Below are 27,301 nucleotides of genomic sequence, written 5' to 3'. Positions count from 1 at the left end.
AGAGCTCCCATGAAAAAGTGTTCCCATCTGAAGCATTTGGTAGCCCTCAACTTCCTTTGGCAGCCCTTTCACAACCTTAGTCCTAGAGAGAGTTTGACCTTTCTCTCTCAAAACCTTAATCCTAACCCTAGGCAGTGCCCTAGTCAACACCCTCTTCCAATACCCACCCCACCTAGGCTCCCATAAAATAGTGCTCACAACAGAAACCTCTTGATAGTCCTTGACCTTCTTTGGCAGAATTTTCACAAACCCACTCAAAAAGGGAATCTAGCTTAGAGCTTGGGGATATGATTTAGCGGAGGACTGTTAGTGTTAGCTCAGAGGTTGGACTCGATGATCTTGAGGTCTCTTCCAACCTAGAAATTCTGCGATTCTGTAAATATTAATTCGGAGAAGTTTTAGCATCTTCCCCATCTCAGTAGCACATATGAAGCAAGGAGTGTTGCCTACATATTCATTCTTAATCCATCGCTCTCTAATTTCTAATCCCATGTTTCACAACGAGGAGCAGCCCAACGATCAAGTGCAGCAAGGACCTGGGCCAGCACCCCGGAGCCCATGTGGGCACGCCTCGGGACGGAGCAGCCCACCTGACCCTGCGGGGACTCTGGAACGCCCCCCCACCGTGGCCCTCCCCTCCTCTGCTCGCTCTGCACTATGGCAGCTTCCACCGTCCCAAACTGCCCATGCTGTCTCTCTCCAGGTGCCCACACAGGTTCCGAGGGAGCCTTCAGACCGCCTCCCTGGTAAGGCAGCTTGTGCTGACGGGCCTGCTTCAGTGCCCCGCGTCTCTTGCTGGGGGAGCAAGCTCTCCTTTTCTGAGAAGAACTTGCTTCTTAGTTCCAACCTGAACCTTCCCTGGCAAGGCCTGACAACCACCACCATAAGAAAACAGATGTTTTACTAAGACACACTGAGAAAAGCAGGGATGGAAAGTCAGTTGTCGGGGTGGGAGTCTTCTTCCTGAGAGGAGTCCATTCTCCTGTCCACGTTGGCTTTCATGCGAGCTGCCAGGCGGGAGAACCTCCGTCCTGCTGATGTGCCCTCCAGGCTGTAGAGGTGCCCCAGTAAGGAGAGGCAGTGGGTCTGCTGAAGCATCCAGGCTAGCTTCTTCCTCCTGACACACAAGAGAAACTGCTGAGCCCAGAGGCGCGGCTGTAGAGCACCAAACCAGACTGGGCAGGGGAAAGTGGGGTGGCAGCTGAGACACGTACACCTCCTCAGAGGAAGGGAGCTGGTGCTGGAAGGGCTGCTGGCACGGAAGTGGGCAAATGAAGAAGTGCTGCCAGGGGCAGCCAACCGCTACAGAGGGTGTGCTGGCACTACAGCACGGGGGGGGGGGGAAGTGATGCCAGGCACCAGCAGGAGAAGGACTATCGCAACTCTGAGCCTTCTCCTCATCACGCCCTTCCCCCCCCCAACCTTAACCCAACCTCATCCCATCCCTTGAGGTCACTGCCTTCCTTCCCCTGTTAAGCCCGTCCTCCCTGTTCACATCTCTTCTCTGTTCCCAGCCACCCCAGCCTCATCCGAAACGTGCCAGCAGGTGCATCCCTCGGCACAAGCTGCTTTCTATGCAAAGGCCCAGGGACTGCACAGGGGGGCAGCGTGAGGCTGCACTGGCCCCTGTTTGACCCACATGTCGTGCCTTAATGCCTCGGTCCTGCTAATGAGCTATGGCACAGCTTAGGCGTGGCCTGAAGTCCAGGCAGGCCTGGGCCTGAATGCCTGGCACCAGAATACTCTTCCTTTCCCACGCTCTCCCTTCTGCTGCTTACCGAGCCTCTAGCAGAAGAGAGGGTGTTCTTCTGTTTGTGGCACAAAGAGCACCCTGAAACCTTTCCCACAGAGACTTGACAAAGGCTCCGGCGCATGTCTGAGGGAATCGCTTTTTCAGAAGGCTCAGCGCCTGCCTGGTCGTTTTCTTGGCCAGCCCCACGCGTCCTAGATTACAGCAGACCTGCACAGGAAGAGGAAGCCATGCAGACATGGACCGCTTTCCCAAGCCTCTCCTCCTGCAGAGGCTGCAGAAATGTATAAGGGGCTGGCCATAGCAGGGACACCCCCTGCAAGAAGGGCGTCACCCTGCCGCTTTACCTCCGCTTTGAGGCTGAAGAAGGTCACCTCCTCAAAGCAGTCTAACACAGTTGCTGTCTTCCCCATGGAGTTCCTCAGGACCTCCGCTTCGTTGAGCTTCATAAGGGCCTTTGAGCAAGCACACAGGCAGCAGGTGAGCATCGGTGCAGAGCCCCCAGCTAGCTCCACCCTTCCCTCTTGCCTCCTGTGGCACCTGCCTTAGGAGGGCCCGCATCTCCCCATGTGATCCCTGCCCTAGCACAGTGCCCTGTGGGCTCAGAGCTCAGGCACTAAGGGAGCCTTCAGACTGCCTCCCAGGTACTGCAGCTTGTGCTGACGGGCCTGCTTCAGTGCCCCGCGTCTCTTGCTGTGGGAGAGGCAAAGCGCAGGAAACAGTCCGGCTCTGCCCCCACTGTTTCTTTTGGGAGGCCCCTCAGCAGGCGTGTCCTGTTGCAGTGGACTCCAGGTGCAATGCGTGCTGGCAAGCAGGGTCACTCACCATGTAGCTGTTGGAGACGTGCAGGTAGGCAGCCGCACACTCCAGCAGGTAGTAGAAGGCTCGGGAAGCATTGCCTGTTGCCACATAGTGGCGAGCCAAAGGCATAAGCACTGATTCAATGACGGCTTCGCATTTGGAGGAACACTCGCCACCGTCCTTCTCTTTGGTCCTGCTGGGCTGCACACTTGTCCATTTGCCCTCTGGTGGAAACCGCTCTGACGCTCTGGTCAGAGGCAGGTTGCCAGGAAAAGAAGAGAGCAAAGAGCAGATGAGCATCCCCTGAGATGACCCTGCTCTCCCTACGGGTAGCAACAAACCCCTATTTCCTGCTGTCTCATCCCAGCTCCCACCCCACAGCCAGCCTCCTCCTCCCAAAGCTGGAGTCCCAGCCAGCAGCCAAATGGCAGAGCTTCATCTGTCTCCTCTGGAGCTCGCTCGTTTCCACAATCATCAGAACCTTGTCTCCTCACCTGAACTCCTCCTCCGAGAAAGCCTGCTGCGGCTGCAGGGCATTTGCACTACCTGGGAAGAAGAGAGCGTGTCAAGGGACTCCCCACATAGCCCGGGCTAAGAGCTGCAGGCTTGCAAGGGTCCTGTCGAGCAGACCCAGGGCACAAGAGCTGCGGTGATCGTCCTTGTCCCCTGGCTTATCCCTGGTGTTGGGGACCCGGTGGGCCCCAGCCTGCATGGGCCTGGACTTCCAGAGGGAGGGGGCTCCGCTGCACGGCACACAGCCTACCTTCAGGGGTGTGAGTCCTGTCCTTCTTCAGGTGTTCTCCAGCGAGCACCAAGGCCTCCCAGCTGTGCCAGTCATCCTCGTCAGCAGAGCCCCGGCAGTTTTCCCCATCCTGGGGACGGCGAAGCGGTGGAAGGCCACAAAGTCCCCTCCGTGGCAGCTCCGGCATTTGTGCGCGTGCTTCTCCAGGAAGGCAGCACACTTGCGCTGCGTGCTGGCCCTCTGTCTCTTGGGCCACAGCTCGTAGGCTGCCTCCTGCAGCAGCGGGGCACAGAAGGCCAGAACGCCAGCCTGCTGCTCCGTGGTCTCCTTGCTTGTAGACGGCCTCTCCACCCCTGCAAGGCAATGGATGGTGGCCTCAGCCAGAGTGGTAGAGACATTCCCAACAGCCGCTGGGAATTTCCCTTTGCACAAAGCTGGTGGGGGAAGGCCTCCTTCAGCTACAGCGCTCCTGGGTCTACGTTACTGCCACCACTTACCGCTCCCTGCCTGCTGAGAGGTGGCCGGCCCCTCTCGAGCATCTTGGATGTCTCTGGGCACCCCTGTGTCCTTCAGCCACTTAAGGATGTTGTCGCTCACCAGCATGTCCAACAAATAATTCATCTGCTGCCTGGTGCAACTGGGAAGGATGTGAGCCAGCAGCTGGGTGGTAAACACTGGCCCTATGATGGCTGCAAACTTCAAAACCATCTGCTTCTGCAGCGTGATCCGGTCCAGCTCAGCCAGTGCAATATCTGTCAAGAAGAAGCAAATCGTCTCTCTCTTTTGTGTCCCGGAGCCTGAGCTTGGAGAGGCTGGACGGTTCCACCACAGGAAACAGGGTAGACTTTGGCCTCTCTTCCTCAGGATGGCACCTGGTGGGCAATTGGAGCCCAGGGGAATGTCTTCAAGATGGCTCCACTCCTCTTGCAACCACAGGCCACAAGGCCCAGGGATAAGAGCTCCTCCACCACGGATGGGGAGGGCACGATCCTGCGGGTACATGCGACCCGTGATGCGACCTACCGGAGCTGAACTAGGCTGATGCCCAGCAGCGCACACAGAGAGCAGAGAGCGCTTTCACCACCTCAGAGCTGGACTTGGAGCTCCCCACAACTGCTGTGGGCCTCACAGCCGGCCCACAGCCCGGAGGGGGACATCTGTGTCCTTAAGCACAGAGCTCTGTCTGCTCAGACCAGAGTTGCCTTCCTGGCAGGGCCCCCCAGGCTGAGAGGGTGCTTCTGCAGCATGCTGATGCCCAGCCCCTCTCTCACATGCACCCCAGGAAAGGACCCCAGCACAGCCACGAACTCAGCCCCTCACCTTTCAAGGCAGCCGGCAGCACGGTGGTCTCCAGGCTGACATCTGCTCTGACGGTGCAGACCCTGCCACTGTTATTCCCAGCACTGGAGCTTGAGGTGGCTGAGACAATGGGTGAAGCCTCGACTGCAGAAGCTGGGAAGAGAGAGAGAGAGAGCATGAACAAGGTGGGGCAAGTCCAACCTGTCACGGTTGGGTGCGCTTCATGGCCCGCACCGAATGCGGTCAGTGAGCAGGGCAAACCGGTTTCCACCGCAATGGTTTTGTCTGCATTGCCCTTGCAACTCTTTTTCTGCCTTTGGACCAGCTGCCCAGCTGTACTGAACGAATATCCCGCAACAGAACGCAGCGGTTGCTACCTTTGACAGCGCTCCCTCCCACAGCCAGGGAAATTGCCAGTGATAATCCAAAAGGCAAAGCCCATGCAGGCTGTCCCCAGGGCAACAGCACTCTGCTTGGCATTGCTCTTGCAATTACTGCTCTTGCGTTACTGCCAAGCTCCTCAGTTCCCAGCGCCTTTGCGGGCATTTCTGGTTTTGGATTACACTTTCCCAGGTCTGACCCTCTCCTGCAGAAGGGCTTTCTTCTCGAGGGAGCTGGTGGCTTGCCAAGGTGACAGCAAGGTGTGCAGGAGCCCACACCTCAGCCAGATCAAGTTCTGTCCTGCTGCCAGATCGGACTCTGCCCAGACTCACTGGAAAGCCACAGGACACGGTCGTGTGTGTGTGTGTGTGTGTGGGGGGGGGGGGGGGTGACGTGCAACAGCATCTAGCCAGTCCGCAACAAGAGTGCTTACCGATCAAGCCCTCCCAGTTGTCCTCTACTATTTTGTCCTGCCTCCCAGTGCTGAACAAGAGCATGTTGTTGCGACGCAGGCAGCGCAGCAGTTCCTCACAGTAATATGGGATGCCAGAGCTTCTTTGGATCAGGAACCTGGGCAGGAGCAGACCCAGCAGTGACCAACACCAGGGAAGTATGGTGCAACACAGTTCTGATGGGCGGGTGGCGAGTCACTCAGGCCTCACAGGGTAACCAGCCTCTTTGTCACAGCTACGGCTCACTTCAGAAGGGGGCGGTCCTCCCACTGGCTTGGGCGTTTGGGACCCCTGACCCTACACTGTTTGCTGGAGTCCATGGGGAAATGGTCGTGGGCAATGTCCAAAGCACAACACAGCAAGCCTGATCTTCCCTGTCCTCAGGAGCCCAGATCTGCTCTGGCAGCTGGCTGGACCCCTGCTCCTGGGAATCCCTACTGCAGCCTGGCTACATTGGTCAAAGCCTTTTTCACACCTCAGCCACGCTGAGGCTTGGGTACCCATCTCCCTCTGCTCTCCTCTCTCCTCTTCTCTCCCTTTTCCTCCCTGCCTTGCCCTCCCTCCTCTGCAACAGCAAAGGGCTGTCACTGCCCACGTGCTGCGTCCTGGGAGCTGCCTATTTTTAGCTCACACCTGCTGTGGTGAGTCTTAAGGAGAAACCCAGGTCCTTGCTGGAGTCAAGGATGCTGCCAGAAGGCCCCGTGCTTCCTTTCCTGCGGGGCGACTTCCTTCCGTGGCAGCATAGGTCCAACCCCTCCGGAAGAGCTCCGTGGCCTGCAACATACCTTGCTAGATCCCTGGGGATGCTGACCACTCCAAGGTCCTGGCAGACTTTCTGCACCACAGCTGCAGGTTTCAGCTCTTCCAGATGAAGACAGCTGATTCTCTGGGACGTTGTGCTGTCTGCTGCAGCTTTGAAAAAGCTCTCCGTTCTCTCGTGGCCAGGAGCTAAGCTCATCACCATAAAGAGCGTGACGCTTTGGAGCACAGGCCACATGACAGTCCAGGAGGCAGGGTCGATGAAGTGGGCGTTGTCGATGACAAATATGCCAAATTCTCCTCCAAGGGTCTGAAAAAAGCAGATGGATCTGTGTGGAGTCTGGCGGATTCTCAAGCATCCTCTAGGGGAGGAGATGCAGCCTCTCTCTCCGGAGACGGAGAATACTCAGAAGTCTCTCCCCAGCCGCTTCCCTCTTCAGAAGCTTACTGGCTTTTCATTTCTGCGAGACTTTAAGGCCTCCTGGAACATCACTTGCCCTTCTGAAGAAGGGAGCTTGGGCAAAGGAATGCAGAAGGCGTCAATCCTCCTCCAGGGCACATACCCTCCAACTTAACAGGAGGCGAGCTACGACGAGGCATATGGGGAGGGTGTGAGAGGGGCTTCTGGGAGGAGGGGCTCCTGGGCCCTGAAGGGCGGTGACCCTGGCACATCGTCCTGCTGCCCACTCAGGCTGTTCTGATGTGGAGCCTGCAGCGGGCAGGGTTGTTTTCTTTCTCTGACCCAGGTAGAAGGAGGAACGCTCACCTTCTGTAGCACTTTCCTACAAGTCTTCTGCAACTCCCTTTTCCTTTGAAGGTCATGCATCTTGCAAACCTCGTCTGAGATGGCAAACTGGACAGGAAAGCAGAGTCAGAAAGAAACATCATCCTGGGACCAGGCATGCCTATCCACCAAGCTAGACGGCAGAGCAAAGCGCCTCTGCTTTTGCATGAGGTCAGCGCAAGCCTCTCTTCACTGGCCTTTCCAGGGCGCTGACCAAGACACCTGGCACATGCACAGGACATGAAGTCACCACAGACAAGGAGCCTCCCTGGACCCACGAATCAGAACGGGGTGCTATGAGCACTGCAACTCCCAGCCCAGCAGAACACCCAAACAACCACCAGACTACCTCAGGAGGCCTCCCTCTCGCTCTCACCTCGACGAGGAAAATGTTGTTGAGGAGGCAGTAACTGCTCTCTTCTATCGCCCCTTGGAGCTTGGCCTGCAGGGTGCGCTGCCGGTCCTTGCACGTTTCACCTGCCTGCAGTCCCAGGGCCCTGGCCACCAGCATACAGACGGCAGAGAAGGGCTGCCTCATGTTGGCCTTGGTCAGTTCCATGGTGACAACCCTGCGGTGCAAAAGCAAAAGGCAGTTGAGCTGCAGAAAAGGCCCCCAGTAGCCCACGCCTGCCAAGACAGGAGAGTTAGAGACTCACGCTGCCTGGTTCTTACTGCAAAGGAACGCAGGGTGCACAGTCCTGGGGGTGTGGGCGGAGGGCCAGGCACAGGGCAGAGGCATCGCAGTCTTCCACGAACGTCAGGGGACGGGCATGGGAAGGGGCTCAAAAAACCCACTTACCTGTGCCCAGTGGCCTGGCCCAGAAAGGCCAGCTCAGTAAGTAAGTGGCTCTTTCCAGAGCCCAGAATGCCTGCGTACGCCAGGATGCGCGGCTGTCCCAAAGTCTCATAGGCCTTCAAGCTGCGTTCAAAGAGGTCAATCTCCACCTCCCGACCTGTGAAGACCAACCAGGAAACAAGCTGTTGCAGCATGCTGAAAAGCAGGGCAGCATTCCCTTTTGCTGGCACGGCAGCTTCCCTCCACCACGTCAGCAAGCCTGCCTACACCCAGGCCTCCTTCCAAGCCCCTCATCTCAGAGCCGCCTGCCTGCTGGCCACACGGCGCAGCTCCTAGGAGCTCTTTCCCCTCCGCTTCTCCTCCCACAGGCAATGAGATTCAGCCAGCTGGACGCAGCTCCCCACACTGATCCAGCCCAAGACTGGAGGGCACACTTTGAGGCACTGCAGGCAGCTGCGCCCAAAAGGCATGCCAAACATCTCACTGCACCCTGAGCCCCAGAGCTCTTGCCAGCACCCTGTAGCTAAGGTGGCGTCTTCGGGCCTGTTGTGGTTTTGGCTGCGATACAGCTCCTTGTCTTCACAGGAGCTTGGAGTGTGCTGTGATGTGCTGGACTTGCCACCAAAGGAACGCCGAGAACACACTGAACTCTTGCCGAGCAGTGCTGGCACAGTGTCAAGGCCTCTGCAGTTTCTCATGCTGCCCCACCAGCCAGCAGGCTAGAGGAGGGAGGAAGGGAGCGAGCGGCTGTGTGGGGCTCAGCTGCCTACCGGGGTTAACCTCCAGCAAGGTGCACTGCTTTGGGCAAAGGGAAGCAGCTGGGGTTCTGAAGAGCGAGGACTTCTCTACCTACCCAGCAAGGGGCCATAGTCCGACCTCTTCTTGGTAAGACCCATGTCAAAGATGCTAGAAGCGGGAGAAGACAAAACATGAGTTTCACTTAGTTGTTCAGAAGCCAGGGAATATAGAGCCTGCTGTGTTAGGGGAGGAGACCCGCCGCAGGTAACTGCTTTTCTTTCCAGCAGCATGCTGTCCGGAGCATGCTCCCCGGCCAACGTTCGAGTGGACATGCCAGGACAGCTTCAAGCACGAAGAAGGCCAGCAGCCATGGCGGGACAGCAGAAGGTGTTGGGAGTCCCTCGCCAGAGGCCAAAACCAAAGAAAGCCCAGATGCGGCAAAGAAGCCAGGGTGTGCTGTTGGCTAGTAGACTGCTCTGCCACCCTGGACAAGCAAAAGAAGCCTCTTGGAAAGGAGGACCTGTGTCACTTAGTGGCTCAGGACACCAAGCACCTGGCACCTTTGGCTCAAGTCTTTTGATAGTTTTCAAGAGACAGCAACGTTAACATCCAAAAGGTCCTCCAACCCTGGCCCGGAGGGACAGCTGAGAACTGAGCAGGCAGACAGGAGGAAGAGTGGCCCAGTGGCCCACCTTTCCCCAAGGCGACATGACTGACCCAAAGCTTCCTGCGCAGAAGGAGCTGGGAAAAAATTCCTCCTTGCATCAGAATGACCTCTGCCTTAGCCTTGCACATAGTGGAGCAAACACAGAGCAGGGAGGGAGCCCAGCGGAAAGCCGCTTGGACAAAGCCTGCATGGCTAGCGTGCGTCTCCAAAGCCAGGACAACCTTCTGCACCCCACTGGCGTCACTCGCAGCTCTCTTAGCAGCAGGAGACACAAGGGCAGAAAGGCACAAAGCAGACCCATGCCAGGCCTTTGGATCTTCTTGGCCACAGGGAAGGGATGTCTGTGGGAGGCCAGGCTGGTCTCTTGCTGCACAGCTCCTCTTTACCGGTCAAGGTTGCACCCTTGGCTTCCCCTTGTGGCCCCATCCAGATGGCTCGGAAGACACTCACCACTTGTCGGTGATCCCCACATATTGATAGATAGCGCCGGGATCTGTAACACCTTTCAACTTTGTCTTCGGCAACTCCTTGAAGAGGTAACTGGGCAGGCGAGAGGCCTTGTAGGTGTCTTCATCACAGGACACCAGCCTGGGGTAGTGCACCATCAAGCGGGCACCCCAATTCACCTTATGGCCAATCACTGCCATGGAGAGAGAACACATTGACATGGTTAGGAAAGCAGCCTTGCCCCACCCTTTAAGGCCAAGGGCTACTTCCCCTTGTTGTCCATAGGTGCATGCCTAGTGCACTGCACCAATGAGCACACACAGCAAAGATCTTTTAATTAATTCATTAATTATATAATATATATATATTTATATAAATATTTTATTATATAACTCTGCAGAGTCAGGTGCTTGGCGATCTTCCGCAAAGCCAGCACACCTCTGACTTGAATCACCGTTACTTGTACACAGCAAACTTGTGAAAGCTATCTCTTTGGGTACTTCTGATTGGCTATTACAGCTCACCTAACTTATGTCTCCTGAGTTTGCACATTACAGAGAAAGAGTGGGGGCTGGGGAAGTGGGGACACATCAAATCCCACATTAGCATACGTTAGCATTTTGATGGGTACGATTTTTAATACGTTTATGACCCTTAATGAGCAAAAGGTTACTACAGATTAGTCTGGAGCTGTTGTTCTCCTCCTTGTTTTCACCTTTTGTCCCTTATCTCCCTTGCTGCTGCTAGCTCAAGGCTACCTGTCTCTCTGTTCCCTTATTCTCTCACCTAAAAGACTATACAAGCTATAGAAATACTACACAAGCTACAGGACTCTCTATATTCTTCAAGGTTTCCTTGTTTTTCCCAGCTTTGGGACTACACCCTCAGGCACAGGTCAACCCCGCAGCAGGGCAAGCTGACCCAGCGGGAACCGCAAGTCTGAGCCCATTCTCCCACCTCAGGTCGAGACCTGTGACATCTGGGCCGCTCTCGGCAGGCTGTAGCATATGTGCTTGCCCCAGCCTTCCCATCTCTTCATGATGGATGTGTGTGTGACAGGTGTGCTTAAGCACACCCACGCCAGCCTCCCACTCTTCAGACTAAGGTGCGGTACCTGTATGTTCAGCCCTCTCCGGATGGCCACAGAGGCCGTAGAACATCGTCCCGCTGGTGACCCCAATAGACATTGCCCTGGCACACAGGGAGAGAAGTGCAAATTCAGTGGTGCCTCAGGCGCAGTCCTGCTCGTCCCGCTCTGCCACTTCCCACGTCTCCCCTTGGCACCAACCAGGGACACCTGCTGTCCCACAGCCGGTGTGTGCCTCGGGGACTTGGAGAGCTTGGGGCACCACACACAAGGGACGTGGGGAGGGTGCACGCAAGACGGCTTGGACCCTTCCCCTGAGGCCCGATGGCTGTGACCTGCAGCAGGCCACAGCCCCTCTCACTAGTGGAGGAAAGCAGGTGCTACCCACAGAGCACCTACAATGCCAGCGACTTTGAGATTAGGCCAGAGCCCTGTTCCTGGCAGGCTGTGCTTGGAGGGACTGCGCCTGGCTGCCGTGAGCTAAGCCCAGGGGCCACCTGCTGCCTCTCAGGGTGCTGCCTCAATCCTGCCAGGGACAAAGGAGGCCAAGCCAGGAGGCCACGTCTCTTGCTGGTCAGCCCCCTTGCGCTGTCCCAGGCAGCACGCATGCCCTGCAACACCGCCACACACTCACTCAAGTTTCCTCAATGATCTGGAGCACGTGCTGAAGATCTGAAGAGCGCTGTCCAAGGCACGGGTGCTCTCGTCATGCAGCTTTGCTCCAGACATTCCGAACACACAGAGGAATGTACAGCCCTGCAGAGGACAGATGCAACACATCTGGTTACAGTGCCTATGGCCAGCAGCTAATGCCGTTCCATTGCAGTCGCCAGGGAGACCAGTAGAGCTGCAGGTCAACACAAAGCCACAGAGGACTGATCCCACCAGCAAGGCAGAGCTGCTCCTCAGTCCCTCTCCACTAAACAGACACAGGCCACCCTCTGGGGGTGGGATTGCTCCCCCACGCTCACCTTATCAAACAGAAGGCTTTTGTTGATTTCACCCTTGTGAGGACTGATGATTGTTGAAATCATCCTGTTGGCATCACGGAGGCCCCTCTGAAGATCCAGTAACCTGGCCTCTGCAGAAAACTGCAGCTGGATAAAGAGGCTGGTGACTGGCCGTAGCTCAGACCACAGGTGCAGCGGCATATCCACGTCCAGCTGGAAGTGAAGAGCACGACAGCTTTGCCAGCCTGTTCTCCCGGCGGTTCCTCTGGGCCCGTGCCACGTACCGAGGGAGAGCAGGCATGTTGGCAATACCAGGTACTACTGGAGGAAGGGTAAGTCCCCTGCTCGGTGCCAATCGCAGGCCAGCCTGCGGCAGGCAGGTCACAGCAGAGTCATAGCACAAACGACAGAGGGGAATGTTCCAGCAACACTGCATCTTGTGGCAAGTACGGATGCGAGGGGCGACCCTCTGGCACATCCCAGGGACTTGAGCAGACTCGCCCCCTTGTCCTCGCCTCGTGCCCACAGCACGTCCAGAGCAAGAGTCATGGAAAAGACAGAGGCAAGTCCACCTCCTGCCACCCGTGCCTCTTTGAGGAGCAGCACAAAATGGGCAGTTGCCTGGCACGTGCAGCACCAGTAAGCCTGGCATCAGGTCCCCTGGGTTCCCGCCCCAGGGTGCTTTTTCTTCCATTTGTCTGTTTTCACGAGAGCTCCACCCATGCAATGCACACCTTCTTCTGCCCTCCCAAAATGCAGCCTCCAGCAGCAGCGGCCTTACCTTCCTGAGAGGAGCTGCTGGTATGTACTTCTGCATCTCTGCTGCCACTTTAGGACCATTGGACACGAGAAAAGCTGGCCTTAGGTGCCCTAAGGGAAGCAAACGCAGGCCTTCACTGGCAGGACGGGACTACAAGGGGGTTGAAAGACGGGGCTGGCACTGGGCAAAGCAGAGCAAAGATTCTTTGGCGTTTCCTCCTGCTCCCCTCTGCAGCTGCTTGGCCAGAGCCATCCCCTGGAAGGAGGGGATGGCAGCGACAGCCTCAGCTGAAGCACAGGAGGGACAAAGGCACGAATGCTGACTGAAAGGTGGAAGAGGGCAGGGGGAGTTCCTCCCTGGAACTCTGAAGCAGGCAGGCCCCATTTTTCCAGCCAGTCTCAGAACACGGTGAAGCAGGGACTCACCTATCCTTTCCAAACGCTGCATCTTCACGTGTTGCTCAAACTGGCCTGCAGCATCTTGGCGTTCTGATCCAGACATGTGCTCCATCCTCTGAACCTGCAGACACGCAGAACAAAAGTACTGCCGCTGGCCTCCCCAAGGAGCCCCGGGAGACACAGCCCGCCCCTCCACTCTCACTTTCCAGAGAAGGGCAGAACCTCTTGGTGCAGCAAGCCCACCTCTCTGGATTTTCAGCTGGGACGGAAGTGCCTCTTCAGAAGGACCAGAGCCACGCAGGCATCACCCAAGCATGCCCCAGCTCTCCAGGACAGCTGCGCGACCCACGGGGGACATTGCTGGTGGGGCCCACACCCTTCCTGTGCTTCCCTTGGCCAGTCACACCAAGCAAGCACTACCCAGAGCTACCCCTGAGGTGGAAGGGCAACTGCTTCAGCTCTCTACCAACCCTTACAGCTACAACTCTCTCCACGTCCAGCGCCTCAGCCTTCTGGCATCTGCCTCCTTCCCTCTCAGGTGCAGGTCTTCAGAGAGGCTCTAGAGGCCAACCTGTCCACCTACCTTCAGAACCCGTTTGCCACCAAGAAGCCTGGTCTGGATCTTTTCCTGCTCACACAGCTTCCAGCAGGTGGGCGAGACAATCACTTCACTTTTAACCGCAAGGTTTTGGGCGTTCATAACTTCCTCCAGGGCCTGGCTGCAGATGAAGTACTGCTGATGGTACCTGTCTCCAGCAGCCAGTACGGTCATTTGCCCTGCGGAGATCCCTGGGGAGAGAGCAAGAAGCAGCATTGACACCGGGGAGCAGAAGCAGTCAGCAGCACTGGAGAGTGCCAGGGCTGTGCACGTGGCACAGCTGACCCTGCAGCGCCCATACCTATCTTCAGGTGGAGCTTCTGACCCACGTGTGTGTCACGACTGCCATGCTTCTTCTGGATTTGTTGGCAACACTGCAGCACCAGGCTGATGGTCTGAGGCAGCTGAGCTTCTGATGCTCTCCACAGCACCAGCACAGCATCCCCTGGGGAAAGTGAGGGGAAGGGGAAGGCTCTCCTGAGGGACAGCAGCAAGTGGCCAGCCGGCGTGCAGAGGAGGACGGGCTTGTGGGAGGGCATCCTCCTGAAGGACAGCACCCTGGCCACAGGGACCCCTCCCCTCTGCCAGACCAGCCACAGCACCAGCCAGGGCAGCAGGGCAAGAGGGTGGGTGGCGGGGGGACCCTCTGCCCAGCACTCCTCCGCAGCTGCAGCAGCCCAGGGACACCACCGGAGGGATTGCTGCGTGGCCAGAGAGCTGCTCCATCAGGCCAGAGCACAGAGCAAGCGGCTCCCGCGGGAAACACTGCACAGCAGCAGGACATGGAAGCAGCCTCCTCCTAAGGACATACCTCCAAACTTCAGGATGTCTCCTCCGAAATCCAGCACAACTGTGGAGAAAGAAGGGAAGGCAGAGTTATGGGGCGCCTTCTTCCGGAATCCGTGGGGCAAGCCACCTGTAGCCACAGCCCTGGCCCCTGTACAGCGAGTTGGGAGGCCACACAAGCACAGTACGGTGCAAGCTGGAAGGCACCTCTGGAGAGTATCTGCTCCAGTCCCGCACCCCGTCTCCACTCAAGCCGAGCCACTCAGAGCCACCTGCCCGGGGCCACGTCCAGACGCCTGGTGAAGATCTCTGAGCGGGGACACTTGCAAATGCTGCCAAAGTGGTGGCCACCACATGCTCACGGTCAGAGACGTCCCCCAGGATAAGGGGCTCAGGAGGGCCACACACAGATGTCAGTGCGAGCCTCCCTAGGTCACTGGCACGCTGGCACTCACTGGATGCCCCCAGCCTGCCTGCGGTCCTAATGGCACCAAAGCCGTGTTCCATCGTGGAACTGCAACGGTCTCTCTGCAAGCACAGAGACAGATGCTGAGAAAGCAGGTGTCCCCTTGCTCATACGATCAGAGAATGATCTAGGCTGGAAAAGGCCTTCGAGATCATCAAGTCTGACCATCCACCTAGCCTACTGAGTCCCCATCACTAAACCATCTACCTTAGTGCCACGTCCACACATCTCTTAAATAGCTGCAGGGACTGGGACTCCATCGCTTAACTGGGCAGGCTGCTCCAGTGCTCAACCACAACCTCCTTGAAGAAATTCTTCCCAGTACCCAACCCAAGCACAGCCTGCCCCAAATCGAGAGCCTTTCCTCATGGCCTCTCTCTTGTCACCTGAGAAAAGAGACCGACTGCCTCTGCGCTGCAGCCTCCTTGCAGGGAGGTGGGAAGCGCAATGAGGTCTCCCCTCAGCCTCCTCTTCTCCAGACTAAACAACCACAATGCCCTCAGCTGCTCCTCGTAACTCTTGTTTTCTAAACCCTTCAGCAGCTTTGATGATCTTCTCTGTACACACGCAAGCAACTCAGACATCCTTCTCGTGGTCAGGGGCCCCGAACTGAATGCAATATTCGAGGTGTGGGCTCACCACTGCCGTGTCCAAGAGCTATCACTTCCCTAGCCCTGCTGGCCACACTAGTTCTCATGCAGGCCAGAATGCCATCGGCCTTTCTAGAGACCTGGGCACGCTGCTTGCACATGTTCAGCTGGCCGCCAAGCAGCAACCCCACATCCTTTTCTACTGGGCACATTTCCAGCCACTCTTCCCCCAGGCCTATGTGGCTGCATTAGGTTGCTGTGTGCCAAGCGCAGGACCCACCACTTAGCCTGGTTCAGTGGCATGTGACTGGACTTGGCCCAGCCTACCTCAGCAAAGCCTTCCCACCCTCAAGCCAGTCAACCGTCCCGCCTAACTTGGAATTGTCTGCAAACTTACTGATGGAGGGTGCATTCAATCCCCTCCTCCCTCCTGGTCACTGATGAAAATGTTAAACAAAAAAGGCCCTGGTAGAGTGCCCTGGAGAAGGCCACTGGTGTCCAGACACCAACTGGATTGAACCTGGATTGAACTCCGCTTGCTAGGACTCCTTAAGCCCAGCCGTCCAGCCACTTCTTTACCCAGCAAACAGTATGTCTGCCCAAGCCCTGAGCAGCCAGTCTCTCTGGGAGAATACTGTGGGCAGCAGTGTCAAACGCTTTATAAAAAGCCAGGCAGACAATGACCAGAGCCTCTCCCTCCTCTACCAAGTGGGTCACCTTGTCGTAGGAGATCAGGGTAGTCAGGAGGCACCTAGCCTTCAAAATCCCGCGCCAGCTGCTTCTGATCCCTCCATTGGAGGCATGTGCCATGTCACAGCACTCAGGATCACCTGCTCCGTAACCTGCCCTGATACTGACATCAGGCTGATGGGCCTGTAATTCCCTGCAAAGTCCTTCCAGCCCTTCCTGTTGCCTGGAGGCACGTCTGCCAGCCTGCAGTCCACTGGGGCCTCCCTCATCACAGTGGGCAGCAGAAGAGACCTGCTGCGCTCCTCCCTTGCCACGGGAGCCCCACGGCTCCCACTGTCCCCCCAGGCCACAGTGAGCTCCACAGCCCTTCCAAGGAGGCAGGAGCAGCTGGTGCAGCAAGGCTGCCTCTGCCCTCCGCAAGCAACCTCAGGGCCCCATATACAACAGCCTGGCAGCATGGCTCTTACCCTCCAAAACGTCGCTCATGTAGTCATTGAGTGTTTGTGCCAGCTCGTCAGCACCTCTGTCTGTGCCGCTCTGCTGGACACACTTCTCTGACAAAGAAGTGAAACCTGCAGGAAGAACAGGCAGAAATCAGGACATGTCTACGTGGGCCACAGGGCCTGGCAGCCAGTCCCATGCTGCCAAGCCTAAGCGCCTGTCAGTCGCTGCATCGCAAGAGAAGCCAATCCGTGCTCTCTTTAGCCATCACAGCAGGAGTCCTCAAGAGCGACAAGATAGCTGTGCCATCTACGGGCCAGGGCCCCCGAGGGCCTGGTGTGTCCCAATGGCTCGTTTCCGGGGAGGCTCTACCGTGCCCAACCCACCTGAAAAATCCGCTAAGAACAGCACTCCCACGATAAGCCTGGGGATCTGGCTGTCCCAGGTGAAGTCCTCAGAAAGAAGATCGGGGAGGAGCACGCTCCCGTTCTCCATCTCAGAGTACGGGTACTTCCCCTCCCAGGCAGATGCTATGGTCAGTGCCCTGTGGTACCGGGGTACCTCAGCAGAAGACAACCATGCCCAGCTGGGAGGGAGGAGATGAAGACCCCTCAGCACCGGACGGTGCAGTGAGCCTGGGGCCTTCTTGAAGGACAGTTTGGTCTCTGCCACCATGGGTCATCACAATCACCTGGTTGGTAGGTGATGACCTGGTTCATAGGTCATCGCTTAGTGGCTGCCCTCCAGCAACACGGTGGGCTAACAGTGCCATCCTCCATAGATCAATGCCTGCTGAGCAGCAGCCGCTGTGACCCCGTACAAATGTATAGAGCTACTTCTTCCAATGAGGTTATTAAAAAAAAAAGAAAAAAGTACAAATAGGATTAAGACTGGAAGAGGGTAAAGAACATTCATATATTCATGACAACATTCACCACCAGAACCTTCCAGAATGGTTGCTCAGTTCTTCTGTTCTGGGGGGGTGGTTAGGGGCTGGTGGCAGGGAATGCAGGCTGCTGGTCAGTTAAGTCAGCGGACCACTGACACAACCAGAATGAAGAATGCTAACACATAAATAAAATTCAGAAATTATTCTATTCTGGCTAGAAAAGTTGTTTCATGTTGCTCCATCCATCCAAGAGGAAAGGTTGAAAACAACAGTGGCAACGTGAAGTTTAAGAGAAGAAGAGATAAGGAGTGAAGGATGGAGGATGAGGATGGTAACATAAGCAGCAAACGGTGGTTAGTAATTAACCTCTTAGAAGATCACTAGAAAAGAGATATTTAAGTAGGAGATTTGTTTTGTTTTGAAAACACTGGCTTGTGCTTTTAAGGGTCACCGATTACCTGAACTGTTTGCAAGGTCACTGCTTGAAAACTGGAAAACTTGTTCAATAAAATTAACAATTCTGTATTTTGAAAATGGTATGGTTTAAATATTAAACTTCATAAATGTTCTCATTTGTGTATTACATTTATGAATCCAGTAGTTCTTAACTGAAAACAACCAAATGTTTTCAGTAAGGTTTAATAGCAAATAAATGCATTTCAACTTTCCAAACTCGTTTTTCAGCAATTTTAGCCTACTGTAATTCCAATTACTTGATTCAAATCATGCTTCAGTCTGGTGTAACAACAAAATCAAGTTTAACTTTCATTATTCCATTATTGCCTAACATTTTCCCAGAGTAAACGTAATTTAGATGGATATAAAAGACACCGCATGTAACCAGCACAAAAACAGTCACTTCATTTTAAATGTGAATAAAAAAACAAACAAACAAACAAACAAACAAAAAAAAACAAAAAAAAAAAAAACAACAACAAACCACACAGAAACCCAAACACATGAATGGTTAACTTTTTGTTCCCTTTTTCTCAGACAAAACCTTTGTCTTACTTCAGAGAGCAATGTCTTGATATCTGAAGGAGCTCCCTCCTTGAAGTCATCCATTCCTAGAGTCAAAACGATCAGTAATTCATCTACTCACAAGCATCTTTTCTGCTCTGCTTCCACAAATTATGTCTCATCTCAGAGCAGAGCCATGCTACTCTACCATGTTATTATACCTTCAGCTGGGATTTACATGGCTGGGATTGGTGTGCTTTTAGACCAGCAAAGATCATTCGATACATTTGTTTGACCTCCTGCGTGCTACAAACCACAGAGTTTCACCTCAACATTCCCACATCAACCCTGCAGCTCCCAGTTCAGCTATTTTATGGTTTATGATTATATATATTGTAACTATATATAGTTACAATTCCAAGGACAGCTTGCAACATAATTATTCAATTCAAATTACAAATAGGTTCTCGGGCCCCCATACTACCTCATTCAGGTTCCAGGTAGCTGGTCCATAATGCTGTATGATTCTTTCAGGAGGCCATTCATTCTCTCCCCATTCTTGGGCACTACGCCCAGCTAAGGAAGCATCAATAGATCGTTTTACTCTATTCAGATAAAAACAAACAAACAAAAAACTCTTTTCAGCTGGAATTAGCTCAAACCTTTCTTTACATAGAAAGAAAAATCTAGGAGCGTAACAGAATGACACCAGGCAGAATGACAACTCCCAGAGGGAAGCCCTACAGTGACAGCGAGTCAGAACAGATGATCTGTGGCCACCCCAGGGACAGACTCAAATGCCATGACCTGCGACTGAAAGTGACCGCCAGAACTGGGATGATGGACGCATAGAATGCTTGCCTTTAAGACAAGAGACCGGAAGGATGGGCAGTGCAAACCCCTTAAGAATAACGCTTCAGAAATGAATTCCCCAGCCTGAGCTCCTGGTGAAGCCCAGATGACTTCCACAACAGTGACGATGGAAACAGACACAATCTGAAACCAAATATGCACAAGACCCAAAACGCATCTGCTCTTTAAGCTGTGACTGCAAGACAAGAAGTGCTTGGATCAGCCCTGTGATCACAGAATCACAGAATTGATGACGAAACAAGCATTTAGGACCTTTAGTGTGGCTACCAAGTTGCCCATCTAATCTGTCCAGTGGAAGAAGGCGATGAGGATATCAAAACCTGAGGAGCGCGTAACACATAATGATCATATCAGGAAACATTCGATACAAAATAAAAGTTACACGCACGGAAGAAGTGATCCCTTTAAGCTCCTACTGCAAGACAAGAGGTGCTCAGCTCCCAGTTGAACATCAGCGTTATTCCGATGAGGTCAAGTGTTCAATACCCTCAGGATGGCTTCCCCAGGGCCTGCCGAGCACCAAGAGCAACAGCACAGCACAGACAACAAGCTGGGACTGCCCTGCCTGGCACGTGTTCACGCTGTACGTGACAGAACTCCCCACACATCATCTCTGCCTGACCTGATCAATCCTGAAAGGCCCCATCCGCTGCAATGACTTACAAGCACAGACCCTTGCCCTATGGGTCCATTCACAACCCCAACTCAAACATAGCACTTGCCCCCCCAGCTTAGCTTGGGAATGCTGGGAGGCAGGTTCCATCCTCATCAAGGAACACAAAGGCTAGCCAGGACACTGCTTCAAGCCTAAGGCTCCTCTTCACCTGCAGAAATAAAGTGCCATCAGGCACCAGCACGCCAGCCAAACTTCTTCCAGGGAAGCACCCTCCTCAGAAACAAAACAGTAGTCAACTGACCTGCTCTGCTACTGAAATCAGATAGACACCCCCTAGACAACTCCCTGCCTCCCCCTGCCAACACACAAGATTTGCCCCTGAACTTAATTCTCAGGGCTCAGAATCCAGCCTCAGTGTGGACCACAGAGACCAGCTAGGATGTTCCCAGTACCTTCTTCATCCCTGGAAAAGAGGAGTCACCCAGAGGTGGACCAATAGACTACCAAACCAAAAACAATGCCTGTTTTCCAACTTTTCTCCACTCACCTTCCCAACCCACACCCAGCGCTTCCATTCACTGTGCCAAGCCAAGCCCACGGGGCTTAGATCAAGGAGAAAGAACAGACAAACGTGACAATCCATAAAACGGTCTATACCCACTCCTCTTCTTTCATCCCCTACCGCAAGAGCCAAGAAGCCCCAGACCCGTGTTCCCCAGCCCAGTATCACCGCTTCGCCCACCTAACACCCCAAAGAGATGCATCTCCAGCATTTCAGGAACTAGAACTGCTGACGTCTGGCGCGCCTCAGAAACGTGGCAGGAGACGTACTCTGCTGTCGCAAGGTAGTTTGCCCAACAGGCAAAGCAGACTAACACAGTCCACTGACCAACTCAGGGCCCACACTGCTGTCCACTCACCCTCGTGCTTCGTTCAAGTTTCCGTGCCCATGCCCTGGGCTACAAGAAACAAAGAGAGAAGGTCATGCCCACGATGGACACGCAAACAGTACAGCTTCTTGCAGAGGACTCAAACACAGAGACCAGAGCCAGAAAAAAAAAAAAAAAACACACCCTTGAGTCCACAAATGCCAAAAAGCCATGAATGCACAGCAGTCCCAGCAGGGGTAATTACAGACTTATCCTTTACAGATGAAAAAGGTGACCCTGCTCATTCTCTTCGTACTACTGCGCTTATGCAGTCGAGCCCCTTGCAATGCGTGCTGAAGCTCTTTGTGAATCCTCTGGACAGTGACACAAATGGCTTGATATACCTAAAGATTGAAATGTAACGCCAAAAAAAGGAACCGTACCCCATGATTTCCCAAAAACAAGTTAGCCAGCAACCCCTCCTAAGCATCCCTCTTCTAAGTGAATTCCAAGCTCTTAAAATCTAGAAGGATGCAAGGTCTAAAGACTCAACAGCCAGCAAAACCACAGGCAAAAGCTGCAGAAATATAACAAACTGTCCCTAACCCTGAACAAGATTACACCTTACATGCCTACTGCTGCTGGTTTCAGATACATGCTTACACAGGGAGCTTCGACAATACCTTTCTCCTAAACCCTGCTCCCTCACTTTGCCACCAAGGTTGTAACTTTGATAGTATTTGACATACAGGCAAAGACTCACAGTAAGCCCCGTAATCCTGCAAAAATCCTGAGGGACCCAGAACCACTAAGCAAACACACAAACTAACATTATTGTCCTATCCATGAACATGCCATAACAATGACTCACCTGAGAAAGAACTGCATGCAATAAAGGCACCTACTACAGTGCAAGTCACGAGTATCACTCTATACTTGTTCTATTCTGCTAAGATCACAGATCTTTGGTCTGACTTTCTGCGGCCCTTGTTACATTGTCACAGCAACACACAGGCAGGAAAACATTGCTACATACAGTAACAAAAGACTGAGTCATAAGAAGAACCTAGGATAAAAAATGAAACCGCACACTATCTTAGTTCAGCACTACATTCTATATGCATGCTTTCAGCCTGAAATCATCAATAAGAGACGATAACCTCTAAGACTGAAAACAAGACAAATTCTACTTAGTTCTCTGAATGCAAGGCTGATGCAGCAAGTCATCAGCTGGAAGGAACCCAAGCAGAGGATTCAAGATGTTCCATTCCAACATTGAAACTTACCTTTCCAAAGCCGCTTGTCAAGCAGAGCATAGTTTCCCATTTGTTGAACAGGCAGGCCTAGCCAAATTTCAACCCTAAACTTCCAGGGAATCTCTACTGCTCCCAGCGTACATATTACTTCCGTACTCACCTGCAGGTCTTACCTGTGAAAAAAAAGTTCCAACTTTCTTCCCTTCTACAATATCTGTGATGACATGACCCGAGATTTTCGGGTGGACTCCATTTGCAATCACTACAGAGGTGCCTCCTCGCAGGGCCCACAAAGCTGCTGTCACCTACAGTGAAGGAGAGAGCCAGTTCCCAAAAATGCACTTGTTAGTTGAATCCCCATCCTCAACAAGAATTCTTATGTTGGAAGAAGCCCTTAAGACCATCAAGTCCAAGCATCAACCTAATGCTACCACTAAATCATATCCCTAAGTGCTATGTCCACACGTCTCTTGAATACTTCTAAGGATGGGGACTCTACCACTTCCCCGGGCAGCCTGTTCTAATGCCTAACCACCCCTTCCATGAAGAAATGCTTATTTAGTACCCAGATATCTAGTGCTGCTCAATAGAGTTGTTCCTCCCTAGGGGTAGGGCTTGGCATTTCCCTCTCCTGAACTTCAAAAGGTTCCTGCCTGCCCCTATCTGCAGCCTGTCAAGGTTCCTCTGAATGCACCGCCCCCACCCCGCACAAGGGCCATTTCCACAGAAGCCACCAACCACCCGCCGCCTCGCCCCCTCCCTATCCAGCCCACCGTGGCGCGCCACCGACCACCAACCTCGTTGCGCCACCCCTCCTCGGCGTCCCGGCCTGCCCCGACAGCTTCTGCCCATGGCGCCGGCAAGCCCTGCATGCTGCTTCTGCCCTGGCTTCCTCCAAGCCAATCACACAGTGCTTCCGCCCTGATTGAAGACAGGCCCTGACATCACTTCCGCCCCAGGTTCCCAGCCAAGCACGGCGTGTCCCCACAGACACAGCAGAGCAAACACACAAACTAACATTGACATCCTACCCGTAAACATGCCGTAACAGTGACTCACCTGAGAAAGAACTGCATGCAATAAAGGCACCTAGTACTACATTAGTTTATTCTAACAGATCCTACTAGCTGTCACCTCAAAAAGACGTGCGTACCGCTCTCTACTTGGAAACGCATCAGTCCGTCCGTAGACTCTGACCCACCTAAAGAGCCCTGCAACTGACTGAAGGAAAAACAAAGCACTTACCCCAAAGAGCAGCCCAGGCAGAAGGAGCTCTCTGATGGCATACCTGGGGCTCATATACCGTTTGGCCGCGCCCAGCACCCAAGCCCAATCACCTGGGAAAGGGAAGGGGCAAAGCACAAGAAAGTAGAAGGAGAGCAGAAGGAGCAGCAGCTGTTGTGCTGTGGGCCTTTTTTTTTTTTTTTTAAGTCTGATGGCACAATTTTGTGCAGCGCTGCCTGGGCACACATTTCAGATAGAGCTAATGAGCAGCTGAGGTAAAGGAGCTGGGAAGAGAGAGGTGTTGCAGCAGGTATGCTGTGGCTGTGAGGTGCCTCAGGGTGTGCTTTTTCTCTTGTTTCTACAGGTGCTTCTTTAGGCAGCTTGGAGTCTATGGATTTCTAGATTTTAAGTGCTTGGAATTCACTTAATAGAGGGATATTTAGCAGAGGTTGCTGGATCACTGGTTTTAGGGATGGTGGGATACACTTCTGGTTTTGAGTTATATTTTAATCACTTGTGTAACTCTCCAGAGAACTAAAAACAGCTTGATTACATGCTCCAAGAGGCTTGTCCACGTAGGCACAGTATTACTAAGAGACTGAGCAGGGTCGTATCAGAGTTACCTTTTTTCATCTGTAAAGGGTCTGTGATTACCCCTGCCGGGCTGCTGTGTGTGCGTGGCTTTTTGGCATCTGTGGAGCTCAGTCGCTTTTGTGTGTGTATGTTCTTACTTTTTGTGGGTTTTTGTTTGTTTGTTTGTTTGTTTGTTTGTTTGTTGTTGTTGTTTTTGAGAGGCAAATAGTGCGTGTGCTGAGCGTGGTTGGCAGGAGGAGGTGGGGAGCTGTCTGGCAGGGAAGCTGTTCAGGACTGGTAGGTTTGGTTTCTAGGAGCATGCGGCATCCTTCCTGTGTGATGCGACTGATTCTTGGGCAGGAACGTTCCAGCTCGTGTGTCTTAAATAACGTAGCTTGTGTAGTGTGTGTTGTGTGGCCTGGGCAGAGTTTGCTTTGGCGCTGTGAGCCAAGAATCTCAGTTAAAGCTGGTGAGCAGCTGGAGTAACAGAGCTGGGAAGAGAGAGTATTGCAGCAGGTACACTCTGGCTGTGAGGTGCCTCAGGGTGTGCTTCTCTCTTGTCTCTGCAGGTGCTTCGTGCAGTCTTGGACAGGGAAGGGAAATCCCCATGTCACGGAGCAGTGAGGGAAGGTGAGAGTGTTTTCAGCCTGGTCATCCCTTATCCAAAGCGAACGGAAGACACTCAGGTGTTTCCCTCAGGGTCTGAGGTGAGGCTGTTTGGGATAGAGGAGCAGTGTGGCAGGTGGTTGTTTGCAAGCACAGTGGTCATTTTGTCCTTTTGTGTTCCCAGGTGGCATGGGTGATGCTGTCTACTCCTTCTGAGCTTGGACTTAATTTCCAGGTACAGAGGCAAGTGGACTGCTGTTTTGAAAGGATACAATTAAAGATGGAGTCGCTTGTGTTGATGAGGGATGAGTGCTAACGCTGGCAGCTGAAAGTTTATCTTCTGGCTGTGTTTTCCTTTGTTCAGGCTGAAACTCAGTGTGCAGTCCAGGACGTCATGACCTGAGCTGCCTCTGGAGTGACTCTGGTGAGTGATGAACAGAGGTAGCAGTTGTTTTTGGGGTGCGGTTGTCACTGCAGTTATTTTCCTACATCCAATAGAGTAAAATTCCAGTTTGCCTTTTAGAGGTGCTTTAAGTGGCTTAAGAGAACAGGTGGAAGCATCTGCCACGTGGGGCAGGTAAGAGGCTGAGGTTAAGGAGGGGATGAGAGTAACTGTCCAAAGGCTGCTGTGGGTTTTGCTGCTGTGGTTGCTTTCTCCTCTGTTTATCAGGTGCCACAGGCAAGGTGATAGCCCTTAGAACAGGAGCAAAGCAGGTCTCTGGAATGCTGCGTTGTTCCTGAGAAAGGTGTTGTAGAGGAAAAAGGTTGTCTTGCGTGGCGGTTCCTGATGGCGGTCTTCTTCCGTAGGGGAAGAGGTGCCTGAAGCCCCATGCTGTGTAGCCTGAGCACACCTCATTGAGGATGAAGCCTGCTTTCCAGCAGTTCCCAAAACTGTGTTGAGGCTGAAATGCTGTGTCTGTGTTTGGGTTGGGTTTCAAGTTTTCATGCTGTGTTAGGGATGGGTTTCAAGTCAGTGCAGCGGAGGGCCAGGACCCAGTGTCCTGTAGCGTGTTTTGACCCGTCAGCATGGCCTTTTGGCTCTCAGATAGCCTACTCAAGTATGTGATTTTTCCTGCAAGTGATAAAGTGATATTATTACATTGAATTGTTTTTCTTTGGCATGTTGTGCTTTTTTTTTTTTTCTTTTTTCTTTTTTTTTTAATGCTCCTGGATTTTTCTTTCTATGTAAAGAAAGTTTTGAGCTAATTTCAGTTGAAAAAAATCCAGTTACTTGCTTGGTCATATTGTCCTTTCAAGATTAAAAGCTGCAGCCTAAGCATGCGGAACGTTGCTTCTAGAAACAGCCCGATTCTCTTGTCTGCACTCTGCTTGCTGTTGAGCTAAATCAGATTAAAAACAAACAAACGAACAAAAACACGCCAGCTGCTGCTTCTCCTTCTGCTCTCTTTCTACTTTCTTGTGCTTTGCCCCTTCCCTTTCCCAGGTGATTGGGCTTGGGTGCTGGGCGCGGCCAAACGGTATATGAGCCCCAGGTATGCCATCAGAGAGCTCCTTCTGCCTGGGCTGCTCTTTGGGGTAAGTGCTTTGTTTTTCCTTCAGTCAGTTGCAGGGCTCTTTAGGTGGGTCAGAGTCTACGGACGGACTGATGCGTTTCCAAGTAGAGAGCGGTACGCACGTCTTTTTGAGGTGACAGCTAGTAGGATCTGTTAGAATAAACTAATGTAGTACTAGGTGCCTTTATTGCATGCAGTTCTTTCTCAGGTGAGTCACTGTTACGGCATGTTTACGGGTAGGATGTCAATGTTAGTTTGTGTGTTTGCTCTGCTGTGTCTGTGGGGACACGCCGTGCTTGGCTGGGAACCTGGGGCGGAAGTGATGTCAGGGCCTGTCTTCAATCAGGGCGGAAGCACTGTGTGATTGGCTTGGAGGAAGCCAGGGCAGAAGCAGCATGCAGGGCTTGCCGGCGCCATGGGCAGAAGCTGTCGGGGCAGGCCGGGACGCCGAGGAGGGGTGGCGCAACGAGGTTGGTGGTCGGTGGCGCGCCACGGTGGGCTGGATAGGGAGGGGGCGAGGCGGCGGGTGGTTGGTGGCTTCTGTGGAAATGGCCCTTGTGCGGGGTGGGGGCGGTGCATTCAGAGGAACCTTGACAGGCTGCAGATAGGGGCAGGCAGGAACCTTTTGAAGTTCAGGAGAGGGAAATGCCAAGCCCTACCCCTAGGGAGGAACAACTCTATTGAGCAGCACTAGATATCTGGGTACTAAATAAGCATTTCTTCATGGAAGGGGTGGTTAGGCATTAGAACAGGCTGCCCGGGGAAGTGGTAGAGTCCCCATCCTTAGAAGTATTCAAGAGACGTGTGGACATAGCACTTAGGGATATGATTTAGTGGTAGCATTAGGTTGATGCTTGGACTTGATGGTCTTAAGGGCTTCTTCCAACATAAGAATTCTTGTTGAGGATGGGGATTCAACTAACAAGTGCATTTTTGGGAACTGGCTCTCTCCTTCACTGTAGGTGACAGCAGCTTTGTGGGCCCTGCGAGGAGGCACCTCTGTAGTGATTGCAAATGGAGTCCACCCGAAAATCTCGGGTCATGTCATCACAGATATTGTAGAAGGGAAGAAAGTTGGAACTTTTTTTTCACAGGTAAGACCTGCAGGTGAGTACGGAAGTAATATGTACGCTGGGAGCAGTAGAGATTCCCTGGAAGTTTAGGGTTGAAATTTGGCTAGGCCTGCCTGTTCAACAAATGGGAAACTATGCTCTGCTTGACAAGCGGCTTTGGAAAGGTAAGTTTCAATGTTGGAATGGAACATCTTGAATCCTCTGCTTGGGTTCCTTCCAGCTGATGACTTGCTGCATCAGCCTTGCATTCAGAGAACTAAGTAGAATTTGTCTTGTTTTCAGTCTTAGAGGTTATCGTCTCTTATTGATGATTTCAGGCTGAAAGCATGCATATAGAATGTAGTGCTGAACTAAGATAGTGTGCGGTTTCATTTTTTATCCTAGGTTCTTCTTATGACTCAGTCTTTTGTTACTGTATGTAGCAATGTTTTCCTGCCTGTGTGTTGCTGTGACAATGTAACAAGGG

The 27,301-nt window shown here is 53.3% G+C and overlaps 1 protein-coding gene and 1 pseudogene across 2 annotated transcripts in view; one reads left to right on the top strand and one right to left on the bottom strand.

Moving 5' to 3' along the window:
* Positions 1 to 936: 936 nt before the first annotated feature.
* LOC309890706 (adenylate cyclase type 10-like) lies at positions 937 to 16,597 on the bottom strand (the record flags this gene model as incomplete). Its single annotated transcript, XM_082785132.1, is given in 22 exon segments — positions 937 to 1,117; positions 1,779 to 1,960; positions 2,098 to 2,205; positions 2,576 to 2,798; positions 3,046 to 3,097; positions 3,315 to 3,414; positions 3,417 to 3,646; positions 3,791 to 4,045; positions 4,614 to 4,745; positions 5,407 to 5,543; positions 6,211 to 6,494; positions 6,951 to 7,037; positions 7,345 to 7,537; positions 7,768 to 7,921; positions 8,618 to 8,670; positions 9,620 to 9,809; positions 12,236 to 12,523; positions 12,839 to 12,932; positions 13,395 to 13,600; positions 13,711 to 13,854; positions 14,221 to 14,259; positions 16,409 to 16,597. Coding segments are annotated over 22 exon segments (3,351 nt in total). The 5' UTR covers positions 16,428 to 16,597.
* Positions 16,543 to 27,301, top strand: part of LOC309890705 (delta-1-pyrroline-5-carboxylate synthase-like) — a 27,581-nt pseudogene continuing 16,822 nt past the window's right edge. The window contains exons 1-4 of the transcript in view: positions 16,543 to 16,917; positions 24,212 to 24,349; positions 24,433 to 24,483; positions 26,725 to 26,869. The product of the transcript in view is annotated as a delta-1-pyrroline-5-carboxylate synthase-like (transcript). The remainder of the gene's footprint in view (positions 16,918 to 24,211; positions 24,350 to 24,432; positions 24,484 to 26,724; positions 26,870 to 27,301) is intronic.

The sequence above is a fragment of the Aythya marila genome (assembly GCF_965140915.1).
Source record: "Aythya marila genome assembly, contig: HAP1_HAP1_SCAFFOLD_450, whole genome shotgun sequence".
Lineage (NCBI taxonomy): Eukaryota > Metazoa > Chordata > Aves > Anseriformes > Anatidae > Aythya > Aythya marila.
Note: the sequence above shows the minus strand (reverse complement) of the source record. Positions and strands in the feature narration are given on the sequence as shown.